The sequence below is a fragment of the Carcharodon carcharias genome, chromosome 11 (assembly GCF_017639515.1).
Source record: "Carcharodon carcharias isolate sCarCar2 chromosome 11, sCarCar2.pri, whole genome shotgun sequence".
Taxonomy (NCBI): Eukaryota; Metazoa; Chordata; class Chondrichthyes; order Lamniformes; family Lamnidae; genus Carcharodon; species Carcharodon carcharias.
In genome coordinates this window covers 12,353,621-12,372,102 of record NC_054477.1, presented here as the reverse complement: position 1 = coordinate 12,372,102, position 18,482 = coordinate 12,353,621, and the positions used below count along the sequence as shown (strand labels likewise).

Sequence of the window (18,482 nt, the reverse complement as noted above, 5' to 3'; positions counted from 1 at the left end):
TATAGCTGTATATACAATGGAGCATTGCTTATATATTATAGTGCTGTTTGAGTTTTGTTTGCTACACATAATATTTACAGCATAGAAAAAGACCATTCAGCCCAACTGGTCCATGATGGTGTTTAAGGTCCACACAAGCTGCCCCTGTTCTACTTCATCTCACCCTATCAATTTAATCTTCTATTCCTTTCTCCCACATGCAGTTATCTAGCTTACCTTGAATTAATCTATACTAGTCACCTCCACTATTCCCTGTGGCAGTATTCTCAGCACTTTGTGGGTAAATAAGATTTTCCAACATTCCCTATAGGATTTATTAGTGACTATCTTCTATTGGTGGCCTGTAGTTTTGGGTTTCTCCATCCCTCCCCCCACCCACGCCATAAGTGGAAACAATTTCTCTTTCTGTTCAAACCCATTCATAGGGTTGGGTTTTATAGCATTGTCGTCTTGCCACCACCCCCCACAGCGAAAACGTTGGGTGGCAGGAGGGGCCACCTTGGCAGTCAGGATGCCCACCCACGATCCTGATGGCTGAGAGCATCATTAATTGCTTTAAGGTGAGACCTCTCTGCCCCTATCTCGGGAGGAAGTCTTGCCTGAGGGAGCTGCAGCCAATCTTATGGCTGGCAGCTTTGTAGTCTCAGCAGTGCCAGCCAGGATCAGTGGCCACTGCTGGGACTACAAGCAGTCCCATCACGGCGAGGAGCGCAGGTCAGTCTGGGGTTGGGGGTGTGGTGGTGCTGTCTCATCAAGAGGCGGGGGGCTGAGGGACTGGGTTCAAGAGGCCTAAGGGAAGGTTAGAGGAGGGTTAGAGGGGCCCAGGGAATGCCAAAGGAGTCATCTTTCACACCAACCCGCACCCTCTCCGATTTGCCGATACCAGCGTGTACAGCTAAGGCTGCTGGGATTGGTGCGGACCACCAGTCCCCTCTTCTCCCCACACCCCCCACCACCCCAGCTGTGGGGAAAATACAAGTAGGTGTAGAATGAGACCTTCACTTGGTCACTTAAGGGCCTCATTAGGCCCAAAGGAGGCAGACCATCCAACGCTCCCCTCAACCCCTTCCCTGGTCAGGAGCAGGTGGGTAGACAGTGACAACACCACCCCCTGGATACCGTCCCACCCTCAAACCAAGCCTAAAATCCAGCCGATAGTCTTAATGACCTCTATCGGGTCACCCCTCAGCCTTCCCTTTTCTTGAGAAAAGAGCTCCAGCCGAGTTAGTGTTCCTGCTGGTTATAATTTAATGTAATCTACTTTTAGTGATAGTTAATGACATGGTGCTTTTAATTATACATTGTATCTATTTCTGCATCTCGGGATTATTCGGTATTTACATTACAGCATTGTGAACATTCCAGCTTTCTCTTTATATTAGAGTGCTATTTAAATAATTATGGTTGAGTTTATATTATAGTTGGATCTGATTTTGTTATAAGCATATCATTGAATTCCTGCCAGTAAATGTTTTTTTTTCTCTCTTCCACCTGGTATTCCTTGCAGCAACTATGGAACATTTCCTCCTCCTTCTGATAGCTGTGCGCAGTGTGACAACAACTTCCCGACCAATGGACTTTTCCCCTTGTCAGACGGTTAGTACCAAAGGACTTGGAGATAAGGCTTGCTGTACTGGTAGAAAACAAAGTATTTATCTTACCACCTCAGGGCATCCCAAAGCCAATTAATTACTTCAGAAGTGTGGTCACCGTTGTTGCTGGGTCAAAATCCTGGCACTCCCTCCCTAACAGCACTGTGGGTGTACCTACACCACATGGACTGCAGCCGTTGAAGAAGGCAGCTCACTACCACCTTCTCAAGGGGCAGTTAGGGATGGGCCATAAATCCTGGCCCAGCCAGTGAAACCCACATCCCGTAAGTGAATAAAAAAAAAATAGGGAAAACAGTAGCCTAATTTAGGAGGCAATGGCATGGTGGTATTGTCACAGGACTGGTATTCCAGATGCCCAGGTTAATGCTGTGGGGTCCTGGGTTCAAATCCCACCGTAGCAGGTGGTGAAATTTGAATTCAACAAAAAAAAAAATCTGGAATTAAATGTCTAATGAAATCATTGTTGTTTGTTGTGAAAACCCATTGGTTCACTAATGCCCTTTAGAGAAGCAAATCTACCATCCTTACCTGGTCTGGCCTACTTGTGACTCCAGGCCCACAAGTGGTTAACTCTTAATTGCCTGCTGAAATGGCAAGCTATTCATTTCTCAAGGGACGGGCAATAAATGCTGGCCCAGCCAGTGACACCCCCATCCCGTGAATTAATAAAGTGATGATTTTTTTAATGTTGATTGAGGGATAAATATTGCCAGAGCACTGGGGCAGTCTCCCCTGATCTTCTTCAAAATGGTGCCATGGAATCTTTTACCTCCACCTGAGAGGCAGATGGGGCCTTGTTTAACCTCTCATCCAAAACTCTCATCGCCAACAGTGTGGCACTTGCTCAGTACTGCACTGGGAGTGCCAGCTTTGAATTTTGTGCTCAAGAGTTGACACTGCAGCTGACACTGCTGTGAACAGATGGCTGGCACACAGTGTTGGTCACAGAACGTGTCTGTTAAGGAATTGTCTTTGTAATCTTCCGTATGTTAAAAACAAGTCTTCCTTAACCACTACTAACGATATACATATGTAGAGTAAAGGGCACAGGCATGCAGCTATCTCCATCTCTAGGTCTTAACATGTCTCTGGATAAGACCACGCTGACCCTAGCTCTGGGCCATGTGCCTTCCTACATCACTGTGTGGCAGTACTGTACTCAGTCCCACATTAAACCCTTATCTGTGCTGGACCCTTAAGCTACACATTACTTTCTGAATGAAGGCTTCTCTCTTTATTTACTGTTCCATCTCGGCTGACAAGTGACCTCATAATTCAATTCAATTCAAATTCTTATTGTCCATCCGGAAATTCATTGAGGGCACATTGCTTGTTCATTAATAGTAACATACAAATGAATAATTAACAATGGAAAAGAAAAAAAATACATCACAAAAATCTAACTGGTTGTTTTAAACATATAAATTTTTATTTAATGAGGAAATAAAGCCATAAAAATCACACATCAAACTGATATTCCTCAAAAATTTTGAAGGTCCCTCAGATTGAAGCCCCCTTTCGATAAGTCATTACACCACGTACCCCATCCCCCTTACCAGTATTCACTGCCAAGAAGAACAATGAACTTGTTCCGTCAAACTGGCTGCCATGTGAGAAATGAGAGGGGCACAAAAAAAAAGAGCGCTAGAGAGAAAGAGAGACATGGATAGAACAGGAAGACCAGGAACCTGGTCCATAACTGGTTTCAGTAAAATCTAGTTTTGCTAATGTATAAATATCTGCGGATCCAGCCTAGAGTTTCTTCTCTCTGCTTATGCCTATGGTCAAATCACATAGGTCTGAATTTCATGCCCCCCCACAGGCAGGTTTTTAGTTGGGGGTGGAGTGTGAAATAAAAGGACTGGGATTCTCCCCCCACCTCCGCTCCCCCTTCCTGGGTTCCTGCCGGCCCCAACCACGCAACGATTTTATGGGGGGGACGGGCAAGACCTAGGATGGGAAGCCTGCCCTTGGCCCAACTGAGGGCCTTAAGTGGCCAATTATTGGGCTGTCGGACTTAAGGTCTGTTATTGGACTTAAGGGTTGTTTCCTGCCCAGCCTCAATTTTCAGGCTGGCGGAAGGATTGACTTTGCATGGTGGAAGACCGAAAGTCAAGGGACTTGGATCTCAGGCGGTGGGGGTGCCTCCATCAGAAGCCCCCTTCTGAAATCAGGTGCACCCTCACCGCCCACCTAAAGTACAGTGGTCTCCGGACCTTCCCCGAGCCCCACCCTCTCCCCGATCAACCCCAGCCTTCTCTACCCCGCTGCCCTGGACCTGCGGTGCCCAAAGTTAGTCTCCGACGTCCTCATGCACTTCCTCTTCTGTCCACTGCAGCTCCGGTCGCTGCAGGGACTGGAAAGCTTCCGGCCAGTCAGTTTGGCCAGCAGCTCTCTAAGGCAAGGCTTCCTCCCGAGCGAGGGGCAGAAGTCCCGCCTGCAGCCGCTCTACGCTCACTGGAGCATAAAATGGCTGTGGGGCACTCGGAGTTGGCAGGGATATGTTCCTCACCGACTCTTTAGATGGCCGTCCGAAATAGCTCAGGCCATTGGGTAATGTTGCACCAGTGGCTGTTAAGCGTTGTATACAAATGAACATACTTCAAAAACTTGAGGCCTGGTATCACTGTATGATAAGCTCCCTTAGTGCAATAGTGGTTGTATGTCTGGACCCATAATCCAGAGGCCTTGGATCTAATTGAACAGCTGGATGATCTGAAGCCAGATCCATGCAACTAGTTGCCTCGAGCTCTGAGATGCCGTCATTTCTCTACAGGGTTAGCCTACAACAGAGGAGGCCAACAGTCCTCCATGTTTAACTAACAAGTTATAACTATCGAGAAAGAGTAAATAGGCTGGAGCTCTTTTCACTAGAAAAGAGGAGGTTGAGAAGTAACCTAGCAGACCTTATGGCAAGGCCAACACAAAGCGTCAATATAAAATAGTCACTAATCAACCCAGGAGGGAATTTGAAAGAAACTCCTTTTCCCAAAGAGTAATTTAATAGACTTAAATTGACACTTGCCACTCAAGGATACAAATGAAGGCCATGTTAAGGTACAGTATATAAAAGAATATGGAGCCAAGGAAAGTGGAAGGAGTTAAAATATAGATCAGTCATGATACGATTGAATGAATGGTGGGACAGATTCAAGGGGCTGAATGGCCTACTTCTGTTGCTAATGCATGATTAGAATGTGCAGTGCACTACTACAAGGAGTAGTTGTGGTGAATAGCAGAGATGCATTTAAGGGGAAGCTAGATAAACACACGAGGAAGAAAGGAATAGAAGGCTATGTTGATGAAGGCTCATGGAGAGTGTAAACACTGGCATCGACCAGTTGGGCTGCATTGCCTACTCCCGTGTTGTCATTCTATGAAACGAGGAGTCTGAGAGAGCTAAATAAGGAAGCAGGTTGAGAGCGTTGTCCTTGACTGCAAATTGGCAGTATCGCTAAGAACTAAGAGCATTACATTCATGGCTCACACTGGCTGCTTTTATGTAGCATGAAACCCAATGCAAAGATGATACAGCTTAATACAAAATAATACAGTTCAATAATACAATACATGTAATTGAGAGGTTAGTGAGGAAGCAATGCACAATACAGACAAGAGCATTGAGTAACAATGGGGGAATACCTGAGAGTGTAACACAATGCTATTTCATTCCAGTGAGCCTGTTCACAATTAAAACAGGATGTTGGCTCTTTTGAAACAGGGTCTCTACCCTCCTGGATAGGTTTCACTTGGGAAACAAAGACTCGCATTTACACAGTGCCTTTCATCATAGGGGCTGCCAAAACATTTTACAGCCGATGAAATGGGTGTAGTCACTGTTACAGAGTCAGAAGTGAAACAACCAATTTGCATACAAACTTCTCGCACGCACACGCACACTTTTAATTGCTTTTAGGTTGACGGTTAAAGATCGAGTAGGACACTGGGGAAAAGCGCCCCTACTCTTTTTTTCAAAATAGAGCCAACTTCAGGTGAACGCAACAAAGAGTTGGGCAGACTTCTCTCTGGTGCCCAGGGTCAATACTTAAGCCCCAGCCAACATCTGGCAGGATGGATACAGAATTGGCTTGGTCACAGAAGACAGAGGGTAGCAGTGGAAGGGTGCTTTTCTGAATGGAGAGCTGTGACTAGTGGAGTTCCGCAGGGATCAGTGCTGGGACCTTTGCTGTTTGTAGTATACATAAATGATTTGGAGGAAAATGTAACTGGGCTAATTAGTAAGTTTGCAGACGACACTAAGGTTGGAGGAGTTGCAGATAGTGAAGAGGATTGTCAAAGGATACAATGGGATATAGATCGGTTGGAGACTTGGGCGGAGAAATGGCAGATGGAGTTTAATCTGGACAAATGTGAGGTAATGCATGTTGGAAGGTTTAATACAAGCAGGAATTATACAGTAAATGGCAGAACCCTTAAGTGCATTGACGGGCAGAGGGATCTGGGTGTACAGGTCCACAGGTCACTGAAAGTGGCAACGCAGGTGGATAAGGTAGTCAGGAAGGCATATGGCATGCTTGCCTTCATTGGCAGGGGTATTGAGTATAAAAGCTGGGAAGTCATGCTGCAGCTGTATAGAACCTTGGTTAGGCCACACTTGGAATATTGCGTGCAATTCTGGTCACCACATTACCAGAAGGATATGGAGGCATTGGAGAGGGTGCAGAGGAGGTTTACCAGGATGCTGCCTGGTCTGGAGGTTATTAGCTATGAGGAGAGGTTGGAGAAACTCGGATTGTTCTCACTAGAGTGACGGAGATTGAGGGGCGACTTGATAGAAGTTTACAAAATTATGAGTGGAATGGACAGAGTAGATAGTCAGAAGCTTTTTCCCAGGGTGGAAGAGTCAATTACTAGGGGACATAGATTTAAGGTGAGAGGAGAAAACTATAGAGGAGATGTGCGGGGCAAGTTTTTTATGCCGAGGGTAGTGAGTGTCTGGAATTCGCTGCCAGAGGAGGTAGTGGAAGCAGGTACGATAGTGGTGTTTAAGAGGCAGCTTGACAAATACATGAATAGGATGGGAACAGAGGGATACGGACCCCGGAAGTGCAAAATGTTTTAGTTGACGGGCAATATGATCAGCGCAGGCTTGGAGGGCCGAAGGGCCTGTTCCTGTGCTGTACTTTTCTTTGTTCTTTGTTCTAACCCTTAACATATTGCTGTTTTGGGATCTAGCTGAGGATGCATTAGCTGCTGTGTTTCCTACATTACAACAGTAACAGCATTTCAGGAGTGTTTAACCGGCTGCAAATTTGTTTAGCTCTGGAATTCCCTGCCTGCCTCTTTCCTCCTTTAAAACCTAACTTTTTGACCAAGCTTTTTGTCATCTGCCTTGATATCTCCTTGTGCCTCGATCTCAAATTTTGTTCTAACGCTCCCTAAAACACCTTGGGATGCTTTATTATTTGAAATGCGCTGTATCAACATACGCTGTTGTTGTAAAGTGCTTTGGGGCTTCAGAACCAATGGTTCCTCGAAGTTACGTGACTATGCAGCAACCTGGAAGTTCCTGTCAAAAGGCGAGAACAAGTGGGCCCCATGAATTTATCCCCAACACTTGGGTCGTGCATTAAAAAAAACTTGAAAGGATGTTGGTTCTGAGGTGGGGAACGGCGCTTTAAAAATGCAGGCCTTTGTTTTCAAGTTACATTTTAGCAGCAATGTTTTGGATAATTTTTTAGTTTTTAAATATCAGAAGCAGAGTAACATTCGTGCTATGCAAGTGCCAGGCAATGACCATCACCAACAAGAGAGAATCTAACCATCGCCCCTTGATGTTCAATGGCATTACCATCACTGAATCCTCCACTGTCAATATCCTGTGGGGAGAGGGGGGTGGCGTTACCATTGACCAGAAGCTGAACTGCACCAGCCACAACTGTGGCCACAAGGGTAGGTCAGAGGCTGGGAATTCTGCAGGTCTGTCCGCCATCTACAAGGCACAAGTCAGGAGTGTGATTGTACACTCCCCACTTGCCTGGATGAGTACAGTTCTAACAACACTCAAGAAGATCGACACCATCCAAGGCAAAGCAGCCCACTTGACTAGCACACCATCCACCACCTTCAGCATTCACTCCCTCCACCACCAATGCACATTGGAAGCAGTGTGTACTATCTAGAAGATGCACTGCAGGGACCCACCAAGTCTCCTTCAACAGCACCTTCCAAACCCGCAACCTCCACCACCTAAAAGGAGCAGGGCAGCAAATGCATTGGAACACCATGATAAAAGCAAAATACTGCAGATGCTGGAAATCTGAAATAAAAACAGAAAATGCTGGAAAACCTTAGCAGGTCTGGCAGCATCTGTGGAGAGAGAAACAGAGTTAATATTCCAAGTCCGTATGACTCTTCTTTTCCTCCAAGCTGTTCCTTCACTGTCGCTGAGTCAAAATCCTGGAACTCCCTCCCTAACAGCACTGTGGGTGTACCTACACCACATGGACTGCAATGGTTCAAGAAGCCAGCACACCACCACCTTCTGAAAGGTAGTTAGGGATGGACAATAACTGCTGGCCTAGCCAGCAGTACCCACATCCAATGGAAAAATGCATTCTATAAAAGGCATTGATTGTCCAGATTTGTCACTTTTTGGATTCATGTCAGTCACTTTGCTACATTTGGATGCCTTTAGACCAAGATGAACCTGCTCAAGAATCTCTCGCAAATGCCCCACCAATAAAATAAAACTCCTCAGTTGTGGGATGCCCACTATCTGCCAGGTGACATACCCTGGGCTTCAGTCTCTGATGTTGATGCTGCTGTTACTTCATCTTTCAAACCATGTGGTAGAACCGGACCAGAACACATAGGGAAAGTCTGGGCCAAAACGCATTCACTCACTGGGCGTTTACTGCCTGAGGTCAGTTGGCTATCGTGGTTGGGAAAGAGGAATGACTGCTGAAGACTTGTCACCTGGTTGCCCGCTAAAGAAGCATGTGCATTTATATAGCGCCTTTCATGACCACCTTATGTCCCAAAGCACTTTACAGCCAAGGAAGTACTTTAAGTCTAGTCACTGCAATGTGGGAAACTTGGCAGTCAATTTGCACAAAGCAACTTCTACAAACAGCACTGTAATAATGGCCAAGTTACCTGTCTGAATGATTTTTGGGTGAGGATTGAATATTGACCAGAGAAATATTACCATTTTACTTTAACACTAATCAGAACCGATGCAAATTAAACATTAATTAACAGGCAAAAGATACTTCAGATAAAAAGGTAAAGTTTATTTTAAGTAGTTGATGCAACAAAGGTATGTCTTGCACAACCACAAGCATTTCCTTTCAACATGTGTGGCATTTTGTAGCTTCATAGTTCCAAAGTGCTGTTCTTTATTCACACAGGATGGGTCAGGAGACCTATCTGACAACAACTTTCACCTCTGAGTTTCATAAACTTCTACAAGTCCTCTCTCCTTCAGGTCACAACAGTCCTTATGATGTAGCTGTCCAGAATTCCTTTTCAATTGACAACCAATAGCCCCACCCCCACATTGGCCACTTCTGTTAAAATACCCAGTTCTCTGAGTTATTCACACAGCCCTCCAGATTTTAGATCTTTTTAACCTGCTCGCACAATACCTCTTAAGTGCTGCTGCTGCATCTGTGTGCTGATCACCTTCTGCCTCTTGCTCTCCTTTGAGTCTGCAAGCCAAATCGTTTTCGCATGTTAACTTCCTTCCTGCTGGTAATGTTTCCAGGTCAAAAGTCACTTGGTCACATGGACCAGTATTTTTGTTTACCCAGAGAATTATAATTGATCCCTTTACAATTGATGCAAACTCGTAAAAGTCCTTTCCAAAATTTCTTAAAAACAATTACAAATTCCACAAATGTTTTAAAGAAATTACAAATATTCCTTAATGTACTGCTTCCGGGTCAAAGGTCATCTCAGCAGGTGCTTCGTCTCCCTGTTCAGGTGGTTGTAAAAGATTCTGTCGCATCCTTTGCAGTATGAAGATGCGGCGGTGTTCTTCCTATCAACATTCGTCCCTCAAGGGAAATCATCAAAATGTGTTTATGTATTAGCCCTGCCTCAGTAGGTAACACCCTTGCTCCATTGCAGTACTGAGTACAAGGTGCAGTCTTTTGGATAGGATTGATTTAAACTGATGCTCCTTTTGCCTGTGAGGTTATTGTAGAAGACCCCAGTCAGGTTATTACAACTAAATTGAGAAGATTTCATGGCAGCCTTAAAGGTACCAATTGTCAAAGGACCATATTTATAAAATTCAATTGCTTCACTTGCAATTAGAACTCACTGCCATTGGGCTACAAGATTTGTTTTACCTCGAGCTGAGAAAGTTCTACCATTGCAATTCTTTTTGCCTGCATTTCAGGCAAGATATCCTGTGGTCCTCCAGTGAGCCTGACAACCTGGTGCCAATTGGCAACAAATTAGGGGAGCTTTCACATGAACCTACAAAACTAATGGGCAGGAAAGGTCTAGTTGGGCTATTTTGAGTGAAATTGCCGCAACTTGGCACTCATTGACACCAGATTGCTCATGACTAGATTCTTCCCCTCCCGTCTCCCCATCACCTCCTTCCGCAGGCATGTAATCTCCCGGGAGAGGCAGCAACAGACAAAAACAAGCCCCACGATCATTAAGGGGGAAAAAATACTCTGGGAAAATTCCTCTCCGAACCCCTCCAGCCATTGAAAGCCATGCTGTAGATCCATTAATGACTATCTAAACAGTAAATTAGAAATGGAATTGAGGCTGGCCTGACGCTTGTTTTGCCTAAACAGGCTTTAATCTTGGCAGTCTAGAATTGAACCCTTGGAGGCAGCCACCATTTGTTAAGAAAGCTAATATTTAACTTGGCAGATATGTTGTTATTCGCGAAGAAACTTGCACAAAAGGGCAAAAGTCGAGACGTCGGCAGGGTTAGAAAGAACGAGAGAGTAGTGCTTGAGTGACATTAAGCTTGGGTTTAAGAGTCAGTAGACTGCTGCAGGGAAGGGCAATAGAGGAGAGGAAAAGGGAAACCAGCCAAATTATTTCTGGCATTGTTTGGATTTGCAAGTTGTGTACAATACAAATTAAATGTGTCTTGTTCTTCCTTTCCCCTTTTTAGATAGAGTCAGAAGCATTATGCCAAAACAGGGGCCTTAACATAATCCCCACGGGTCTCCCCTTTAACATATGGAAACTGGATTTATCTGTTAATCACATTAAGAAGCTGATGATGGAGAATTTGACTCTCTACAACTTCATTCAACACCTGGATTTACAGTCTAACCACTTGGAGTTTATCCAACCAGGGGCCTTTGCCAGTCTGTCCCGCCTGGAGGTGCTTAACCTTGCAAACAACCTCTTGGATCTCAGCAAACATGGGCTTGGCAGGTTACCATATGTGAAAAGGCTGGAGCTGTCAGGCAACAGTTTGTACACTGGCATTGTTGAGGATTTTCTAAAAGAGGCGCCTGTGCTTGAGGAGCTATCCTTAGCTAGAAACAGCATCACAAAACTTTCAGACCACACATTCCAAGGTTCCCCCTCTTTGAAGCACATAGACCTGCAACACAACATCATCATCGAGATAGAGTCGGGGGCTTTTCAATCACTTTCCAATCTGTCTGTGCTCGATCTGGCCATGAACTCCATACCCTGTATCTCTGACTTTGACCTCAAGCAACTCCAAGTCTTGAACTTGAGCAAGAACAGCATTGAGCACTTCCTCACGACTGAATCTGAAGAGGAATACTGCCTGCAATGGCTGGACCTCAGCGATAATAATTTGCTGTATTTTCCAGTTTTTCCCAAGAGGAACCACCTCCAGCACCTCAATCTGTCACGGAATTCAATCCAAGGGTTTTCCCCACCGTCCTCTCTTCTGGAAGGGAGTCCAAATCAAAATTTAACTAACGTGACCAAGTCTTCTCCATCGCTGTACTTGACTGAGTTGGTCTATTTGGATCTGAGCTATAACGAGATAACTTCCATTCCATGGGACTTCTTCCGAAGCATGAATTCGCTGAGGTTCCTCAACCTGAGCAAGAACTGCCTCCACAGTTTTGTAATCGGTGAGATGAATGTGCTGAACTCTCTGGTGGAACTTGACCTGAGCTCCAATGCATTGCTAAACCTCTCACTGGCCGGGAACAGCCTCAACTTTCTGGAATATCTGTACCTTCAAGACAACCACCTACAGAATCTACCTTCCAACATTTTCAGGGGTCTTTACCGAATCAGAATCCTGAACCTTCGTAACAACAATATCAGTGTTTGTCGGGGCACTCGTAGGCATGAGGAACACATGGATGGGTGCGTGTTTTTCTCTAGAATCAATACACTTGGGCATTTAAATCTGCAGAACAACAACATTAGGTATTTGCCTCCCCATGCATTTCATCAGACTCCCCTTGTGGAGTTGGACCTTTCCATGAATCCAGGGATACACATTCACCCCGAGAGCCTGTCAGGCCTGGAGGCCCTGTTGACCTTTTTGTCTTTGGAAGGCAATGGGCTTCTTTCGTTGAGCATGAACCTATCACACTTTTCCAATCTCAGAGCATTAGACGTGTCTGAGAACCAGTTGACTGAGCTTCTCATCACCAGCAAGAGCTCGACTTTAGAAAATGTGGACCTGCGCAACAACAGTTTCACTGCCCTGCAGGAGAAGTCCATAGAGATGTTGAATGGGACCCTGCGGACCCTGTTGCTCTCCGGTAACCCATTCGATTGCTGCCAGTCCACGTGGATCAGGTGTCTGGCCTGGGTCAACATCCTGGATAAGTGGTCAGTGCTGTGCCGTTACCCAACCAATGATGGACACTCGCAAACGCATCTGTTCGTGGCTCAGCCCAGCATCTGCAAAGAGGTCACACAAGACTGGAACACGTGGAGTCTTTTATTGCTAATATTAATTATTATAGCCTTCTTTGCCATTGTCATAATTCTGGGATGTTGCCTGGCACGAAGGCAGAAGGTCAATGGGATATTCCTGCACCATGTTAAAGCCTAGGCAATGGACCTTTTTTTATTTTCTTTGTCAGTGTTTAAATGAAGGGAAATGAGGAGAAGAAATGTTTTATATAATCGAGCTCATATCTCACGGCCATCACAACTCAAGGTTTTTGTAAAGAAAGCTAGTTTGGTGCTGGTTTCTCTGACCTTGATAACTTGGCTTTCTCCCCAAGAACTAGAGATTTTCAGTAGTTGCCAATTGACAGAAGCTTAATTGCTCCTTAATTGACTTCAGACTGTGTCCCTTTTAGATCATTGCTCCGAGATTACTTTCTCCACATGGTAACTCTGAGAACAGTGGCCTTTAAAGGTGGGAGCCAGGTTAAACATGGATCCATCTAAGCACTTTAAGATCATAACTCTGCCCCAGACTCAAGACTACCCATGATTAATAGCATACAGGAGATCAGGTAGCAGATTCAATAGCAACTTTCAAAAGGGAAATGGATAAATACATGAAGGAAAGATGTTTACAGGGCTATGGGGGAAGAATAGAAGAGTAGAGCTAATTGGACCACTCCTTCAAAAGACCGGGCACTAGAATGGTGGTCGAAATGGCCTCTTCGGTGGTTTATCATTCTACATTAACCAAGTTCACCCAGCTTGATTGTTTTTAAAAATCCGTTAAACGAAATTGTTGCTCAGTTTGTGATGATCCACTGGGAATAGACTAATGCATAAAGACTAGAGGTTCCTAAATTCAGTTTTTTGCTGAGTTGACCAATCTCAATCTTGGATTCAGCTACAGAATTGTTACGGGGCAGAAGGAGGCCATTTGGCCCATCGTGTCTGCACACCCCCTCCCGCCCCCGCCTCCCCCCCCCCAAAGCCCCACAGGACATGAGAGAAAAAAATTTCTTGCTTTTGATCATTAGACAAAGACCATGAGGGAATGGGCTATGCAGATTGAGTTGGGTGGATGAGAGTGGCAGGATTCTCATGTGGAGTATAAACCACCATGGGCTAGTTGGGCCAAATGGCCTGTTTCTGTACTGCACACTCATTCTATGACTTTTTTCTGCAAAGTGTCTGTGGATGGCAATGATCTATGGATGCCCCCACAGTCAAATTGCCTACCCGTACTCGGTACCTAGGCTTGCAAAAATGAAGCATGAAATAAAGGAGGATTGCTAGCATTCCCCGTTTCACCCCCAAAGGCATTGTACTACAAAACTCAGCAGAGAAGAATATTTGAGGAAGGAAAATATTTAGTGAAGTGAATCACATTATGTTTCACCTGAAATACATGCCAAGGGGGAACTACAGTATAGGGGATATGTTACTGAACTAGTAATCCAGAAGTCTGGACTAATGATCCAGATACAAGAGTTCAAATCCCAACAAAACAGCTGGGGAATTTAAATTTAGTTAATTAAATAAACATGGAATGAAAAGCTAGTCTCAGTAATGGTGACCATGAAACTACTAGATTCTCAGAAAAACCCATTTGATTCACTAATGCCCTTTAGGGAAAGCAATGTGCCTGGCCCACAGCAATTTGGTCGCGTCTTCACCTCCCTCTGAAATGGCCTAGCAAGCCATTCAGTTGTATTTAAGAAGGCAGCTCACCGCCACCTTCTCAAGGGCAATTAGGAATGGACAACCAATGCTGCCCAGCCACAGCTAATGAATTAATTTAAAAAAAAAATGGCTTAGTTAACCTGTGTCAGGAAATAGATGGCTTCATAACCACCTTCTGCACGCTTTTCTTCCACTTTTTCACTCAGCGACATAGACAAGGTGCTCGACAATTGAGGTAGGGAAGCATTTGGATAGATCATAATGAAGAAACCTCTTGAATGAAGAATCTAAGAGTGGGGCCAGGAAATACAGTGCGAACATCAAGCCAAGTTTGAAAAATGAAGAAACAGGAAGCAGATAAATCAAGAAAATGATGGTTAGTGTGATTTTGTCCTTGCGTTTAGGGAAGAGTGAGAAAGATAGGGAACCCTACAGTTTACAAGTGCTGAAAGAAAACTAATTGAGTTAGATGTGGCAATAAATCTTGATGCGCTTGGGAAAATATAGTTAACAATAGAAGGATAAGTATTTCTCTATTGTACAAATGCTAGCACCCCCTCATAGGAATAGGAGGAGGACATTCATCCCCTTGAGCCTGTTCTGCCATTCAGTTTGATTATAGCTGATCTGCACCTTGCCTCCATCTATGTGTCTTAGTTGCCTCAATGCCCTTTCCTAACAAAAATCTATTAACCCCCTTCCCAAGCCAGCTGCCAAGAGTAGTCTGGATGTAGTCAATCATATGAATTGATAATGTGAACGTGCTCATGTCACACCATGTACAAGAGGATTGGTAATGTGCTTGCCAACATCATGAATGTTAAACAAGGTGAGATTTGTAATCATTGAGTAGACTGGTGTTTCATCTGTGTGATTGTTTCTATGTTTTAAATGATAAGTATTACTGTAATGTATTATATGAACAACTGACGATGTGAGAGTTTCTTTTAAGACAACTTTACCAATTCCTGACTTGATAGCACACCTGACAGGATACCAATATCTTTATTGTTTGTGTATATTTTTATTACAATTGTGAAACATCATAACTGAAGGGGCAAGCCATAGAGAATAGAGAGCCACCAAGATGGAAATGAGTAAGAAGAAGAACTTGGATATATATATTTTTTGCCTGGCTAAGGGGAAAAGGCAGGGGAGTTGGGACTAGGTGAGTTGCTCTTTCAAAGAACTAACATGAACGAGATGGGCCAAATAGCCTCCTCCTGCACTGTAACCATTCTATGATTCTATATCACCTTTGACAACCATAGGACATGTCAAGGTGGTTCAAGAATCCAAGAAGTACTCCTGGAAGTGTAGTCACTTTCATAATGTAGGAAACATGGCAGCCAATTTGCACACAGCAAGCTCCCACAAGCAGCATGTGATAAATGATTAGATCATCCATTTTTTTTTTCTTTTAGTGATGCTGGTTGAGGGACAAATATTGGCTAGGACACCAGGGAGAAACTCCCTCGTCTACTTTGAAGTAATGTCATGGGTGGGATCTTTTCTACCTGTCATAGAGAACAGATGGGGCCTCAGTTAACATCTCATCCAAACGGCTACACCTCTGACAGTGCAGCACCCCCTCAGTTCTCTTCTAGGAGTGTCAGACTGGATTTTGTGCTTGAGTCTCTGGAAGTGGGACTTGAACCCTTGACCTTCTGACTCAGAGGTAAACCCTCAGCGTTGAAGGGCTTTGGGAAGCATGGATCCAAAGCTGCTTTTTTCCTCCAAGCTTCTGACTCAGGTGAGAGTACTACTGTTGAGTGAGGACTGGCAGTAACCTGTACGTCAAAGTTACAGAGGCCATTCAGGAGAGTGAACACAAAATTCCAGTTGATTTGAGCTTAAATATAATTAATTTCAAATACATTTTCTGGTAACTTGACAAGTGGCGAGCGTAGCATTGCCTGGGATGGCCAGATGGACTTTGATTCCCAAACTAGGGGTTTTCCTCAACTTGTGCCTGGGTCAGTTGGAGACTGATTGGTAGAAATTATCCTGCTGTCGGTGTGGCAGTATACCAAGAGAATTGGATGGATCTTGGCCATCTGTTTACCCAGCAATTCCTCTGTTCTGATGTTATGTATAATTTGGGTTTGATCAGGTGAATACTTCTGTTCCAAAATATCCGTCCTATTTAGAATGTGGGGGATGGGGAATGCATGGGTGGCGACCCATCAATTTGAAAATGGTTCCCAGAAGGAAAAAACAGTTTGGACCAGTGCTCTTATTTCCCAGTTTTCACTGGTGTTGCATTTTAAAGTATACAAGACCAGTTCGGACCAGTATTCTTATTTCATAGTTTTTACTGTTTTTTCCTTCTGAAATGGCTTTTCCATCAATCTAGTCATGAGAGTAATTGAGAGTAACCTGACACTGTGCATTAAAGCATTCACATGATAACATCGACTGTAATCTCTAGCCTTCTGTGAAGTTCCTGTGTATTTAGCAGTGTAAAGGTTAATGCCTTATTTAAGCTGTGATTAATGAAGAAATAAAAGAAAAACCACATACTGTTTCCTTGCATCTGTGTTTTGTGCCGTTAACCAATTGTTTGTTGAAATTGTTAAAGTGAGGTCATCACAACTTTGGCAGGGGGAAGGCGATATATCCATAAGTAGCTTTGCAGCTTAAAAGGAGGATAAGATGTTGGGATTCCACTTGGAACATTTGAAAATAGCTAATGGCATGGCCAATAATGGGGAAGACCCCCCCCCTCAGCTGACAGTATGACCAGTACTGAAGGTGCCAGTCTGTTTGGAAGTGTTCCTGGGGGAGATGGTGGTGATGTCGCTGGACTAGTAACTCAGAGAACCAGGTTAATGCTCTGGGGACATGAATCCATTTGAATTCAATTAATAAATCAGGAATGACCATCGATTGTCATAAAAACCAATCTGGTTCGCAAATGCCCTTTGGGTAAGGAAATCTGCCATCCTTACCTGCTCTGGCACACGTGTGACCCCCAGACCCACAGTAATGTGGTTGACTCTCAACTGCCCTCTGCAATGGCTGAGCAAGCCATTCAGTTCAAGGTCAATTAGGGATGGATAGCAGCAAATGCCGGCCTTGCCAGCGAAGCCCACGCCCCATGAAAGGATACAAAAAAGCTCATGGTGCCATAGCCCTTGTGGGTAGCATTCTCACCTGAGTCAGAGGTTGTGGGTTCAAGCCCCACTCTGAAGATTTGAGCATAAAATCTAGGCCTGACACTCCAGTGCCAAATTGAAGGAGTGCTGCACTGTTGGAGCTGCCATTTTTCAGGTGAGATTTTAACCTGCTTCCTCGTCCTACTTCTCAGCTGAATGTAAAAGGCCACCTGGCACCATTTTTGAAGAAGGACATGAGAATTGTACGAGTGTCTTGGTCAATATTTATCCTTAAACTAACATCACCAAGAAGAATGGATGACGCAGCCATTAGCAAATTGCTTTCTGCAGGGGCTTGCTATGCACAAATTGACTACCGCATCTGCTACATTGCAACAGTGATGGAAGATTTTCAGTTGGGAGCCACAGGTACCTAAGATTAGGTAAAGTGTGTGTAAGTAATTTGAAGTTAGGTTATTTAGTTTATTAAGAAGCAACAGTTTAGATATGAAACATTAGCTAAATAGACAGGGGAAGTATAGGACCCGTAACAGTTGAAAGCAGTTTACTGGTCCCAGAGAACAAATGGACAGTTAGCACTGAGTGTGTTCATCTCAGTAGCCTGTGATGGCAGGCATCATTCTCTCTAGCCAATGTGTTAAGAAACTCCTCTCGCTCTTTCCTGGATCCATCTCCCATCTGAACAAGTTGGCTTCCCAACGAGGACTGCCCCCTGTTTCCGAGCACTTCTTAATATACTTTATTTCTAGAGGCTGGTAGTTTACCCTATGTCAATCACTTGTTTGAACCAATGACGGGTACCCAAGATGTCAGGGTGACCATCATTCTCCACCGCCACCCACCCACCCCACCCCCCCCCAACCTCCATCGCTTATCTTGAGGTCACTTATTAGTTTATCTTATGCTGAAAGATCTAGGAGTAGGCCATTCGGCCCATCGAGCCTACTCCACCATTCAAACAGATTTTGGCTGATCATCTACCTCTATGCCATTTTCCCCCACTATCCATATCCCTGGATATCATTATCCAGAGATCTACTGATTTCTATCTTGAACATACTCAATGATTGAGCTTCCACAGAACCTTGGGTGTAGAGAATTCCAAAGGTTCAGCACCCTCTGAGTGAAGAAATTCCTTCTCATCTCAGTCTTAAATGACCTACCCTTTATTTTGAGACTGTCCTCTGGTTCTAGACTCACCAGCCAGGGGAACATCCTATCCACACCT

The 18,482-nt window shown here is 44.4% G+C and overlaps 1 protein-coding gene across 2 annotated transcripts in view; it reads left to right on the top strand.

The window, feature by feature from the left end:
- lrrc32 (leucine rich repeat containing 32) overlaps positions 1 to 16,655 on the top strand; it is a 28,499-nt gene extending 11,844 nt beyond the window's left edge. For both annotated transcript variants that reach the window (XM_041199722.1, XM_041199723.1), the window contains exons 2-3: positions 1,508 to 1,596; positions 10,723 to 16,655. In XM_041199722.1, the coding sequence (XP_041055656.1) occupies positions 1,513 to 1,596; positions 10,723 to 12,612 (1,974 nt within the window). In that variant the 5' untranslated portion in view covers positions 1,508 to 1,512 and the 3' untranslated portion in view covers positions 12,613 to 16,655. The remainder of the gene's footprint in view (positions 1 to 1,507; positions 1,597 to 10,722) is intronic.
- Positions 16,656 to 18,482: the final 1,827 nt, after the last annotated feature.